The sequence below is a fragment of the Hemiscyllium ocellatum genome, chromosome 16 (assembly GCF_020745735.1).
Source record: "Hemiscyllium ocellatum isolate sHemOce1 chromosome 16, sHemOce1.pat.X.cur, whole genome shotgun sequence".
In the NCBI taxonomy this organism is placed as follows: Eukaryota; Metazoa; Chordata; class Chondrichthyes; order Orectolobiformes; family Hemiscylliidae; genus Hemiscyllium; species Hemiscyllium ocellatum.
Genome location: NC_083416.1, coordinates 54,595,037 through 54,609,242, shown reverse-complemented (window position 1 = coordinate 54,609,242; position 14,206 = coordinate 54,595,037). Strand labels below are relative to the sequence as shown.

At 38.5% G+C, this 14,206-nt stretch overlaps 1 protein-coding gene across 11 annotated transcripts in view; it reads left to right on the top strand.

Annotated features, from left to right (window-relative positions):
- The first annotated feature begins 2,999 nt into the window (after positions 1 to 2,999).
- The window catches only part of tcf7 (transcription factor 7), a 219,882-nt gene continuing 208,675 nt past the window's right edge, over positions 3,000 to 14,206 (top strand). For all 11 annotated transcript variants that reach the window (XM_060837277.1, XM_060837276.1, XM_060837275.1 and 8 more), the window contains exons 1-3: positions 3,000 to 3,219; positions 3,348 to 3,414; positions 3,599 to 3,711. In XM_060837277.1, coding sequence (XP_060693260.1) covers positions 3,025 to 3,219; positions 3,348 to 3,414; positions 3,599 to 3,711 — 375 coding nt within the window. In that variant the 5' untranslated portion in view covers positions 3,000 to 3,024. The remainder of the gene's footprint in view (positions 3,220 to 3,347; positions 3,415 to 3,598; positions 3,712 to 14,206) is intronic.

Below are 14,206 nucleotides of genomic sequence, written 5' to 3'. Positions count from 1 at the left end.
GACTTTTGCCAGCAATTTCTGCATTTGTTTCAGATTGCCAGCATCTGCAGTTCTTTTTTGTATTATAACGTATAATTGTTCATTTTGGTAGGAAGAATAAAAGACACATGGTATCTAAATGATGAAAGGTGGCAGAGTTGTTAAATGCAGAGGAAATTGAGTATCCTTGCACATGAATCATGGAAGGTTAGTATGTAGGTAGCAGCAAGTATTTAGGAATGCTATCATTTATTGTGAGGGGAATTAAATATAAAAGTTAGAGAAATTATGCTTCAATCATATAGGGTACTGGTGAGCCTATGTATGGAGTACAGTGCACAATATTGGACTCTGTACTTAAAAATATAGTGAATGCAGTTTATAGAAGGTTTACTAGATTAATAGCTGGGTTGTCTTATTAGGAAAGGTGGACAGCCTCAATTTACATTCACTGGTGTTCAGAAGAGTAACAGATGACTTGATTGAAACCTATAAATTTCTGAGGAATCTTGACAAAGTAGATTTGGCAAAAATATTTCCACTTATAGGAGAATTCAGAACTGGAGATCACTGTTTAAAAATTCAGGAACACCCATTTAAAACAGAGGGTTTCTCTCAGAGGGTTGTAAATCTTTGGAAATCTCTTCCTAAAAATGCAGTGGTGATAGAGTCTTTTGTATATTTTAAGGCATATCTAGGTAGATTCTTGTTATGCAAGGAGTTTAAAAGTTATCAGAGAAAGTAGGAATATAGATTTGAGGTTACAATCAGTTTGGCTCTGTTCTTATTGAATGGCAGAGCATGTTTGAGGGCCTGAATAACCTAATCCTGTTCCTGATTTGACTGTTCATGGCTAAACAGGGCAACATCAAGTTATAAATGAAACAAAGAATTAATTGTGGGAAGATCATTGGTTCATGTTTGGGTTTCGCTCGAAACCCCCTTTAACTGTTCTCTTAGATTGTCATAGAGACATAGAGGTCTACAGCATAGAAAAAGGCACTTTGGCCATGAAATCTGGGCCAGTCAAAAACAACAATCTCACTATTCTAATTCCATTTTGCAGCAATAGCCCATAGCCTTGTGGGCCAATTATTTAATTTTAGTGTCCTCTTTTAATTTGACCTGGGGTTGATTTCCACATTCAGCTAATCATTAAGATTAATAGTGCTATGAAAGCAATATCATTTATTCCTGTCCCTATTTCACACAAGAGGCACGTGTGAAATACTGAGTTTGTTCAGCACTTTTGATATTTTTATTCCAGATTTCCAGCAACTGCACAATTACATGGATCATGCCTTCAGCATCCTTTACTTCTCTTTAGCTTCTCTCCCCCAACCTTTCAAACTCCAATTTACACAAACTCCAACTCATCCAAGTTTCCATTTGCATTGTTTCCTAAATTGAGTGTAGGACTTCACTGAATTTTCATTGAGATTTACGTTAGCTCACTGCACTGTGGACATTGATTTCAAAATCTTCACCTGAGTACATATTGCTTCACAGTCTGACCTAGTCGATACTAGCACATTCCTGCAGCCCTACATCTTGGCTTAAACATCCTGTTCTTGGAGAGTGGGTCTCTTGAGCTTTCCTGTCTCTGTCCCCTGATGTCAGGAGCAAATCCTTCAACGTGGGCCTGCACTCAATAATTTTCAATTGAGTTCTTTTGTTCCCATCTCTTCCTACATTCAAACACAAATTTAAAATCTAATTAGCTGAATTAATTCTAATTAATTGTTCTTAAAACTGCTGCCCCTTTTTAATGCACCGACTTTAAGTGTCTTAGAAATTTCACAATGCGCAAAATGTTTTCTAAGTTCACATGTAGTTGTGAACACTTGTGTTAATACATCTTGAATGTTTGATTTTTTTGTACATCTGTATTTAAATATATGCCTGTATTTATGCTAGTGTATGTCAGTTTGTCTGCATTTATGTGTCTGTATATCTATATTTATGTTTGTGTCTGTATTTGTGATTGTATGAATCTGTGTTTGCATTGTGCATATGTGTATTTAAGTTTGTGTCTATATTTGTCCCTATTTATGCAATACTTAACTGTGCATGTGTGTATCTATATCTGTGCCCATGCATGTCTGTATTTAACTGTGAATATGTATCACACCATCTGTGTTGATAAATGGGGGAAAACGTCTGTGTGACACTTTGTATTTCCATTTGTGAATGTGTGACAGTAAATCTGTGTTTATATCTGTATTCTTTTCGTAAGAGATCCTCTCATGCTTAAACTAAAGTTGTATTATTCTAGTTGAACCCTTGCACAATCAGCAAAAACAAGAAAAACACTACCAGTCTTTTAATGTAATAATTCAAAACTGACGCGGTAAAGAATTAACATAATTTAGAAAAAAGTTACATGATTTCTTGACCAAACTGAATTGCAGTTTACAAAGCAACAAAAAATTGAACATTTTTTCTTTTATAGACACGAGGATTGAGAAAACATAGAGTAAATAGCTATTTGTCAGGGGAGATGCCGGTAGTTGCTTCTCTCACTCAAATGAAAATCGAATTTTACAAAGATATTTTAAAAAGTATGCAAGTCTTTGGGCGGGGGGGGGGGGGACAGTGGAGTGAGTTGGCTGCTGATTGCAAGGACATGGACTTGGTGAGGGAAATAGTCATGATTTTAAAGTGTTTCGTTGATAAAACAATTGAATCCCCCTCCCGTCAATGAAGCTGTCAATCAAAAGGCGGTACTCTTTGATGTTGAGGAGCCGTCGCCTTGGTCCTAAACACAAACTGCTTCAGATCTTTTTTTCTCTCCCTGCTGCCGTACTTTCACTGAGGTTTTTTTTCTCTCTCTCTCCTGCTCCAACTGAGTGCAACTTCACATTGTATTGATTCGGGGTGGGGGGTGGGGGTCAGGGGGTCCTGTATTACAACAAGCAGCACAAGTCGCAGGCAAAGGAACTTTGCAGAGTGAAGGAAAGGAGAGGTCGGGTGGAGGGGTGGTGGTGGGGTGGGGGGGTTGGGGGGGGGGGAAATAATACTGAAGGGGAAACAAACCTGAGGAAAATGCCGCAGCTGAACAGCGGTGGAGGGGATGATCTGGGGGCGAACGATGAAATGATCTCCTTTAAGGACGAAGGGGAACAGGAGGAGAAAGCCTCCGAGAACGCTCTCACAGAAAGGGACTTAGCAGACGTGAAGTCATCGTTAGTCAGCGAGTCGGAGACTAACCAGAACGTGAATCCTGCATCCGATCTAGGGGTGAGTGAAAGAGTTTGATCTTTGCTCGTGTTAATACATTTTCAGTCTTATTCACACACGCACACTAATGTGTGTAACACCGACAACCCCATCTCATGCAAATCCTTCTTTCACATGATTCCAAACAGGCGATCAGACGCTCACAGGACAATCAAAGAATTTACCAAGACAAATCCAGAGGTCACATCGATGACGGTATGTTGGCTTGTTTGTGTTTTTACTGTTTTGGATGTACCCGCCATGAAAGCAATCCTTATTTCATCCACCCCCCCCCCCCCTTGTTCGCCAGTCGTTTGCAACCAAGTATGCTAAGTGCCAACTAGCTGTTAAAAACTTTCTCTCCCCCCCCCCCCCCCCCCCCTTTCCTTGTCTCCTGCAGCTTTGAAGCAGCGTCAAGATGGAGGGACATTCAAAGGGTCAGCCTACTCGGGGTATCCCCACTTTCTGATGCTCCAGGACCCCTACCTGTCTAATGGACCCCTTTCTCCATCTGTAAGTTCTGGGGGTATCTTATGCATATTGCAAGAACCGTACATCCACCCGTCTTATTCTTTCAGACTCATTGCCTTTAGGAAGTGGGAAGGGAGAATTAATGTTCTTGTGGCAGGAAACAAAAGCTCATCAGCTCACTCAGAAGTTAAATTCAAGGTTTGGGTTGTGGGTTTCATGAGGACTTCTTCTCCCCTCTCCTCCTCCCCCAGCCCTCTTTGAATTCGCAGAGTGCCCAGTATCTGGGAATTAAACTATAGTTAACACCTTGCTCAGATTCCCGGAGTCTCTCTAGTTGGAGGTGTAGTTCAACACACTTCACGTCAGTCAAAACAAAATGAAATGCATTGCCTGTGGTTGCCGCCTTGTTCCTGGAGAAGGGTAGTCATCATCACAGCGTTTGTTTTTGCTGCTCTATGGTGTGAGTAAACAAACGCTAGAGGTTTGTCACTGTCAAGTTGTCCACCAGTAGCTTCAGTGTCTGGGTGGACTGAGGGAAGGAAGTGACGATCTCAGCTCGTTCTCGACCCCTCGTAACATTAAAGTTAAAGAAAACTGTCACAATGGTTTCGATTTTCTCAAACGTTTAACGACATTTTTGAGCTGGGTACTGAAACAGGCTGTCGGGGGACTAGCAATAGAATAAACAAAGTATAATTCAGAGAAAACCCTGCAGTAGCCTGACAATAATCCTTTGTTTTTAGCTGGAATTTTTGAAACATAAATATCACAGTCTGTACTATCAGTCTCCCTTATTTTCATCTGTTCTTTACTGGGCAAAGAGTAAAACTTGATCATCGTGTCTGAAAATATAATGATGTTCTTTTCAGTATGTTGTAAGCAATGAGGCTTCCCAAAAATTGTTTCCCAATATCTAATCTCAATGGCATTTAATATAGTCCAAAAGTAGAGAACAGTATATTTTTGAAATGATATCCAGCCCCTTTCAAAAAAAGAATCTGCACCAGTTTATGGTACAGAAAATGTGCACAGAAATCACCTCCACCCAGTTGAGACTGTGGTATTAAAATATATTTGCAGTGTCTGAAAAAAAAGTTGTATCTCAAAGTAATATCCACTAAAACTTCTTTAAATCTAGGATTCAGCACTTCCCCAAGTAACGTTCTAAAATTCAATTGCACACAAAAATACTTGGAAACTGGCAAAAATGTCATTTTCTGAAAATAAAACTTTCTTGATAAATAAGGTGTTTCAAATACAAGCTTATTCCACAAATATGCATATGTGATCATAAAATTAGACATTATTATGTTGAATTGGAAAGTGGCAAAGAACCCTACCTTAATTTTGCCCACTCTCTCATCAAGCTGATTGAAAAGATTGTGATGTCTATACACAAGTGTTTTGTTCCATAAACTTGCACAACAAGAACAGATACCATGCAAGCAACAGCTGTCAGTCAGTTTTCCTTTTTAATAACAAAAATCTTTGCTTATCTGATATCAGATAAATGTCCTGTTGAGCATTTCCATCCAAAGCTCAAACATCCACAATATGTTGCTGTGATGTTGTGCCTCGTATTGTTGTGCAATGTGGTTTGAGTGGTCGTTTTTTTGCTCTCTCTGCAGTGGAGCCAAATGGAAATCTTTTCAGTAAGCAGATTTGCTTGAGGGCTCTAGGGCTCATGAAGCAGTGAGCAGGTGGGGGTTGGGGTGGGAGGAGTGGGGCTGGGGGTAGGTATGATATCAAATTAGACACTAGCTTTCTTGTTAGCTTAGGAATACAACACAGGCAACTATTGGGGGGGAAAAGCATTATTGTTTAATATCTGTTTACAACCTTAGAATTCCTGTGAATTAGACATTTTCCTCACAAACAAAAAACAGAAGTTGCTGGAAAAGCTCAGTAGGTCTGGCAGCATCTGTGTAGAGAAATCAACGTTAGTGTTTCAAGTCCAGTGACCCTTTCTGATTTACAGCATCCACAGTTCTCATTAGTTTTTATAGGCATCTTGCTCATTTCTCATTGACAGACTGGCAGATGTCAGAAAACTCATAAATGATGTAGAGCACTGTCATTGATCCTTTTCAGAATCAAACAGTTTAACAGAAAAACTTGACTTCTTTACTTTGCCGAATTGTAGTTTGGTAAACATTTTGATTCGAATAGTGAACTTAAAACGCTGGTGACACAAGTGTGGAATTTTGTTTTCAGATGAATGTTGAGCTTGATCAAATGAGAGACCTGGGTATTTTTTATGGGTACAGGCATTTTAATGATGGATGTATCAGTTGTGTACAGTGCATTTAATTCCCTCACACCGTCAGATTCATTATTTTTACGAAGGTTGTTTCTGTGAAGCCAGCACAAATTCAACAAAAATGTCTCTAAGATATTACGTTAAAGGGAAAAAATTAAGTTAAAAGATTGTGCAACTTTTAATGCATTAAGTTCCAAAAATGATTTGTCTTTGGGCTGTGATTATATTGTTGGAGCAGATAGGAAGATCAGTAAGAATGGTGCTTTTGTCTGCTAATACCTTGCAAATTTCACCAGACAACGTGGTCATGCCAATCTTTAAATTCTCAAGTCAGATTTGGAAAGAAACCTGACTTTGGATCCAGCTTTCAGTCCCTGCCAAGTTGAATGGAATGAATGCCACCTCAAATATAAACTTCAGGGAAAAAAAAACTGAAAGAGTTGGCTATTACAGTTTAGTGCATTGACATGCTGTTATAGTTGAAATTTAAAATTTAAAAATTGCCATCTGAGGTACTCCACAGTTCCCAGAGAATGTTAACCATTTAAGGGTTAAAAGGAGCTTTGATGGTGAGGCTGCTTCAATGCAGTCTTTAGATAATGGAAAATACCTTTTGAAACAGAATGCAAAAGAAACCTCAGCTCATCTATCTGTCCATGAAATACAAAAAAGAATTATTCCACGTTTGTGAAAATCCAGGTCGAAAACTTAACTTGTATTAAGTGAATGCAATTGCATTGTACTTCACTTCTGCTTAAATTCATTCACCAATCAACAGTTGCTGTCAGACAATGGAAAGAAAAGCAATGATCACACCCTTGGGTCTTAGATACTTTCTTCACTACAACGTTTATTCAGTGTTGTTATACTTGAGGTGGAGTGGGTGTGGACATGGGTTTGGAGCAGTTAGCTGAATTGTCTAGATGGCTAGTGTGTGGTTCAGGAATAACATCAACAGAATGATTTGGAGATGCTGGTGTTGGACTGTACAAAGTTAAATATCACACAACACCGGGTTATAGTCCAACAGGTTTATTTGGAAGCTAATGCTTCCAAATAAACCTGTTGGACTGTAACCTGGTGTTGCGTGATTTTTAAGTATCAACAGAATGTACTTAGTTCTACCCTGGCTGAGGCAGACTTGGGTCCTGCTTGATTCTAATAATAAGAAGGTAATGTCAGATTGACAATTCTCAAAAGCTGCCAAGAATGAAGCATCTGCAGACAATGAGCTAAGGACCTGCCTTCAGGCATAGTTTGAATGAATGAATACACCAAGGTACACCATCAGCATTTCCCTCCAACAAAAGTTTTAGTCGTTTTGTTTGAGATATGTTAAACATAATTCCTGATGGACCTGAGCTTCCAGCATTAATAGTTTGGGTGTATTTGTGCAAATTAGCACTAACTTGTCAGTATCACGGAATGGGAGAAGGTGAGGACTGCAGATGCTGGAGATTAGAGCTGAAAATGTGTTGCTGGAATCCTGAAGAAGGGCTCATGCATGAAACGTCGATTCTCCTGCTCTTGGATGCTGCCTGACCTGCTGCGCTTTTCCAGCAACACATTTTCAGCTCAGTATCATGGAATGGATGAGTGATGGAATTGGTCCATTTGTGCAATGGAAGTTGTTTTATTGAATTTAAAGTAAAGGCCTTTTGTTGGTAGAAAGCAGTGAAATACCCGACTTGGGAATGCTCTGTGAAAATGACCATGAAAAATTATTAACACCTCTGTCATTCTCAGCTCTGAGATGTTTTTACCAACCATCTTAATGTCCCTTCATTTTATTCATTAAAGATTTCATAAGTAAATAGTGTTCTTATACAGGTGAGTTGTTAATAATTTGGGATTTTATACCCTACATACATAAGTCCTGTCCTGTGCTTGTCACCTCAAAATGAGAGCAGACAGATCCTAGTCCCTGATGGTTAAATGGTTAGATAGGTCAATGACTGGGGGTTAAAATGAGCAATCCAACACACACACACATACACACACACACACCTTCTTGATTCTGTTCAGCACCTGCCAGTAACATGGAAAGCTCATCAAATTGGCCAGGTAGGCAGAGCAAAGTTGGGGACGTGGGTGAAGATTAAAACAGTTTGGTTTTGTCTGAAATAGGAAAGGTGTATAATCTGTAGATCAACACTGATCACAGTTTTTCAATCCCACCGCAGAACAAACTGTACTTCAGTAGCAATGGTTGAATTTGAATAACGGAGTTGGATATCACGATAATTCACTTGTAAATTAATTATTTTTCTCTCATTTAGGACAACGTGAAGATATATTTTTTGTAGCTTCAAATGACAAATCCTAAGTTTGACTCTATGGAGGTTATATTTAAAGCATTTGAAATCTCTTGCCCCGAATGACAAAAATTGCCCAACCTCCTCTTATACACAAGACCCCATCAGTCTCCTGCCTCCTATTATTTTACCACACATGCTTTTTCAAAGGAGTTTGAAAAATTGAAATTATATTAGAAATATTATTAGATGTGATTTAAATTTAATGCAGTTGTTTAAGATAATTATTTATCATAATCAACACATCAAAATCTGAAACCTTGTCTGTTTTTGAGGGGAAAGGGAACAACCATGAAACAATTTGCATTATATAGCGTATTTAATGGAGAAAACTGTCCCATGGTACCATGGACCTTTGACTAGGCCCAGTCTGCTCAAATTATGATGATAATAATTTTAAAAGCTTTTTTTTTGGAAAAAGATCGTAAAACAAGCTTAAGATGTGTAGATTGTGGATTGTTGGAACGAATCAAGATGTTTGTGGAGCAACAGTGTGAAATCAATAATATTGCAAATGTCTGTCGGAAGCTCAATTTAGGAATTGAGCCTTATCTCCATAGTAATGGCCAGCTTTGGATGTCTGTTGGGTATTTTAAGCTTGCAGATTTGTCCAGGCTTCCTAAAATTCAACAACCTGGATAGGAAGATTGTCCATATGTACATCTTGTTGGGAAAGTGAATGGCAAAGTGGATTGGACACGAGCTAGCAGCAGTCTCTGTTGTTAATGCAGAGGCCGTTGTTAATGCAGAGGTGCAAGCAGTGCTGCTCCTGATTCTATAATAACATAATTAGATAACTTTATACTTTCCTTTAGCTGTCCCTTAAAGGGCCAGTGAATATTCCATGATGGACCTGGGAAAATCTGAGCCAAGGATTTACAATGTAAACTCCATGTGTTTTTTTATGTCTGATTTTGTCTCTGGACCTTGGTCACAATATTTATGGAGCCAAATACCACTTCAGGGATCCTGAGCAAACAAACTGTATCTATAGAGGCCACCAAACTCTGAATCAGAAAACCCTGCCAGATTTTGTTCAGTTGCTCTTTTCTCTGTCATTTTCTCCTCAGCTATTAAAACAAAGCCTAGATTTTCTACAGTATATTTATGGCAAAATGACATTGATAATGTGATGATATTTCAATAATCTTGTGTGACATTTGGGAACTTGGCATCTATTTTGAAAAATGAGCTAAAAGGCAAATGATATCACCGATATTTTCCCTCTCCAACTGAGAAGAAGTTTGCCAGTCCCTTTCATAGAGTTGCCGGAGATCAAACTTAATAGAGGATTTGTTCTTCGTATGGGGTCTGGGCGTTTTGAGTGTAATTGAGATCTAGTGTTTTCATTTAGCAAAGTAGCCAAGTATCATGGAAATAGTTCGAATGAAAGTACGGACTGCCTTAAGTGCCAAATAACGTTAATGATTTAAACACTTTGATCTGCCTGGACTTAACCAAATGTTATAGGAATGAAGATTACTTGGCAGTTCACTGTGGAAAATCCATGTAGTAACCACAAGTCCCATGCTACTTGTGAATATGCTTATCATTCAATTGCTTTAGCACATACCTTCCCATGCCTACCCTGACCACCACCATCCCCATCCAACTCACTTAGCATGGGGGGAGCAAAACTAAGTGCTGAATGTTTTAACCTTTTCAAAAGCCTACTGTCCCCACATAATGCTCTATCAGAGCAAAATGTTGAACAATGTGGAGCTCAAACACAGTTAATAGCCATTCCCTCCAAGGATCCTGTTCCGACATCATCTCCTCAACCCTTCTCCACACCATAAGACATAGGAACAGAATTAGGCAATTTGGCCCATCGAGTCCACTCCACCATTAGATCATGGCTGATGTGCTTCTCAATGCCAATCTCCTGCCTTTTCCCTGTAACCCTTGATCCCCTTACCAATCAAAAATCTATCTATCTCTGTCTTAAATACACTCAATGATTTAGCCCGCACAGCCTTCTGTGGCATGAGGTTCACAGATTCGCCACCCTCTGGCTGAAGAATTTCCTTTCATCTCTAAAGGGTCACCTTTCATTCTTAGGCTGTGCCCTCAGGTCCTAGTTTCTCTTACTTGTGGAAACATATTCTCCACATCCACTCTATCCAGTGTGCTCTTAGTATTTTGTGAGTATCAATCAACTTCCCCAGCACCTTCTCCTTCGTGATGGCCATTACAGTGACCTCTGTTCCTGAGTCTCTTGAAGTTTTAGTATGCTACTGGTGTCTTCCATACTGAAAACTGATGCAAAGTAGCAATTCAGTTCCTCCACAATTTCTTTGTTCCCCATTACTACTTTGCCCAGCCAAGCTTAAAAAGAATGAAGCACGTCTACCTCACATATCTGTAGGAGCATGATAGAGGAGATGTTCTCCAGGAAAGTTAACGATTTAATTAAAACAAGGTAGTTTGTTGAATGAACTGTTCAAACTAATGTTCAGGGATGTGTGGGTTAGGTGCATTAGTCAGGCGTAAATGTAGAGTAATAAGGTTTTAAGCTTAAGGGAATGGGTCTGGGTGGGTTCCTCTTCGGACGGTCGGTGTGAACTTGTTGGGTCAAATGTTTCCACACTTTAAGGATTCTGTGTTCCATGTAGTCAGCAAGAAAGGCACTGCAATTAACCTTACTGCATTACGTTAAAAAATCACACAACACCAGGTTATAGTCCAACAGGTTTAATTGGAAGCACACTAGCTTTCGGAACGACGCTCCTTCATCAGGTGATTGTCCTGATCAATCACCTGATGAAGGAGCGTCGCTCCGAAAGCTAGTGTGCTTCCAATTAAACCTGTTGGTCTATAACCTGGTGTGGTGTGATTTTAAATTTTGTACACCCCAGTCTAACATCAGCATCTCCAAGTCATGATTACTGCATGACAATAGTGACTGTACTTAAAAAATACTTGCGATAAAACACTTAGGATAGTCTGTGATTATAAAAAGCATTATACACATGGAAGTGTTTTGTTACTTTTAGGTTTTGGGGATTTAAAGTGGAACATCAGTCATGGTTTAGTTTTATTAATGTTGTCCGGCCACTGGTCCCAGAGAGAACGGAAGTGTATGCATCAGGAGTGAAGTTTTCCATGTTAGTTTGCCTATCAATACTCATTGCCTAGGCTCACAAGGAGAATGGATTAGATTACTTACAGATTACTTACAGTGTGGAAACAGGCCCTTCGGCCTAACAAGTTCACACCGACCCGCCGAAGCGCAACCCACCCATACCCCTACATTTACCCCTTACCTAACACTATGGGCAATTTAGCATGGCCAATTCACCTGACCCGCACATCTTTGGACTGTGGGAGGAAACCGGAGCACCCGGAGGAAACCCATGCAGACACGGGGAGAACGTGCAAACTCCACGCAGAATGCCAATTTGAATCAAGAATTGGTGATTAGCCAGGGTCAGTGAGTCTACATCTCCCCACGAATAGTCAGTGCCTTCTTGTACCTTGTGAAATCCTTTTCCATCCATACCAGGGCTTCTATATCCTTTTTTTATGGTACTCTAACTAGAAAAGTACACATTAACCTCAGTACAGTCTAAACAAAGTTCAATAAAAAAATTAGCATACCTTCTCTTCTTTCCAACTGCAATGCTATAGAAACAAACTGAAATGCTTAGCTTGATTTTATTATCCTTATTAACTTGTCACTTCTTATAGAGGTTTGTATATTTGTTCCCAGACCCCTTTACTGCTGTACTCCATTTAGATTCTAATTTTGTAAGTAATATGCAACCTCCTTATTATTAACACGAGGTAACAGTATTGACCAGGTTTCTGGTGTCATAGGCAAGTTTAGAAATTGTACTTTCGTTCCAAATTTTAAATTATTAATTTAAATTATTGATATAAATTGTGAGCAACAGTAACCCCAGCATTAATCTTTGTCGAACCGTACTTTGTATCTCTATCGCACTGAATAACTATCCTTGACCCCTCTTCAAAGGATTCAATGTGGACAGTCAACCAAGACCTTCGCTTTTGAAATTCATGCTGACTATATAGCATTGCATTTTTGATTTATAAATATTCTACTGTTGGAATTTAATTAGCTTTCCTAATTGATGTAAAGATGACTGGACTATACTCTCTTGGATATGTTCAAGCTTCCTCCTTAAATATTGGCATAATGTCAGCTATCTGTCTTAGTCTTTCGGGCATTACATGTTTTCCTAATTAATTGTTATACATCTATAATATTGTGTCTGCTGTGTCTTCTCTAGATTCTTTTATTATGTGTGAATACAATCCATTTGGACCAGGAGTCTTATTCTGTTTAAGTACTTCATTTAATACTTCTGTGATTTCTACATTAAATGTAATTATGTTATTTCCTATTTTATCTTCTCATCTCATGTCTGATTAATATTTTTGTCATTTTTCAGTTGATGTCTGTGACTTATCCTATCCAATTTACAGTGGTCCATTCCATTTCTGACTTTTTATTTATTTATATGTCTCTGGAATATTTTACGATTTGGTTTTGTGTCCCTAGTAATTTTACAGTTTCTCTTTGCCTTCTAAACTGTTTTTTGTCTTCTTTTCTAATATCTAAGCCATAGTTCACAAAGGACAATGGGCACCTCACTCCACTAGAGAAAGACAGTTGGCTTGAAATAGTTTCAGGAACACAAATGTGACACAAGGCGAAGGAGCACAGCTGCTGCAGGAATTGGAATAGGCCTTTAAGAAACATTCCTCATCACACTCTGTACACCTAGTTAACTGAACTAAAAAAATCCACAATATCTTAGTATTCTCCCTTGTAATGCTCCTTTTTGCTGTCCATATACTTAATTCATACTTGGACCCAATGCTCAAGTTTTCCCTTGTGTCATTATTCATCCACATTATTCACCCCCCCCCATAAGTATTTAGGTTATACCTGCATGTTTCTGGTCTGTTGAACACCTTTTGAAATGTTGTTTTTTTATCATTGGCTGCCAATATTGCGCTCCATTTTGTTTTTTCAAGTTCTATTTCAGCTTCTCAAAATGGGCTTTTCTCGAATGTATTCCCATGAAATGTGTTAATAGAGTCATAGAGATGTACAGCACAGAAACAAACCCTTCGGTAATCTTGTATCTTGCACAATTAATATCTTAAAGTGTGTTATGTTATGGTCACTATTTCTGAGATTTTCATATGCATTCCTTCACATGTCTATTCTGGTTCACTACCCATTATTAGATTCAGTAGTAAATATTTCCTTGATGGATCTCTTATCCATTTACAATGTGTGAACTCTATTCCCTTATTCCCGTTACATGTCTCTTCTGGCCAATGACTTTTAAAATTTGGCCATAATTATTACTTTATGTATTTTCAGTCATTTATTAACTTATTTTTCTTTCTGTGTCACTTCGTCTATTAAGTAGTTTTTAGAGAATCCATATTTTATCCTTTGTCTGTACTCACAAGGATTCTAGGCCTGTGCTATTAAGGGCTGCCTCATCTTTGCCTATTGCCAATATTTTCAGCATCACTTAAAGCTTTCAGTTTCCTGGAAGGGAAAAGTCTCATATATTAACACTAAAGAAAGGTCCTTACTTGATGTGTCCTTCTTTAGAGAACAGAGCAAAAGAAAATATTATTATAATATATGTGAAGTCCAAACAACAAAACTCTTTGGTGCAAGATCTTGCTATAATATTTATTCCAGAGAAATGAACAGAACCACTCTGTCTGAACTGAAGCCAGGTACTATGTGAATGAATCTACTAATCATTTTCGAACGGTTTGACTTGATTTACTGATAAAATATTGAATGGGAGGTTGCAATAAAAAAGGGTTTGGGATGAAATGTCTACATTATTTAAATATAAAGAACTATGAACTAGATTGTTTCTAATACTATGTTTGATATTGAAACATGATGGGGGAGAAATTGATCCTAGCATATTTTGGCAAAAAAGCAGATATAATTTCCAGA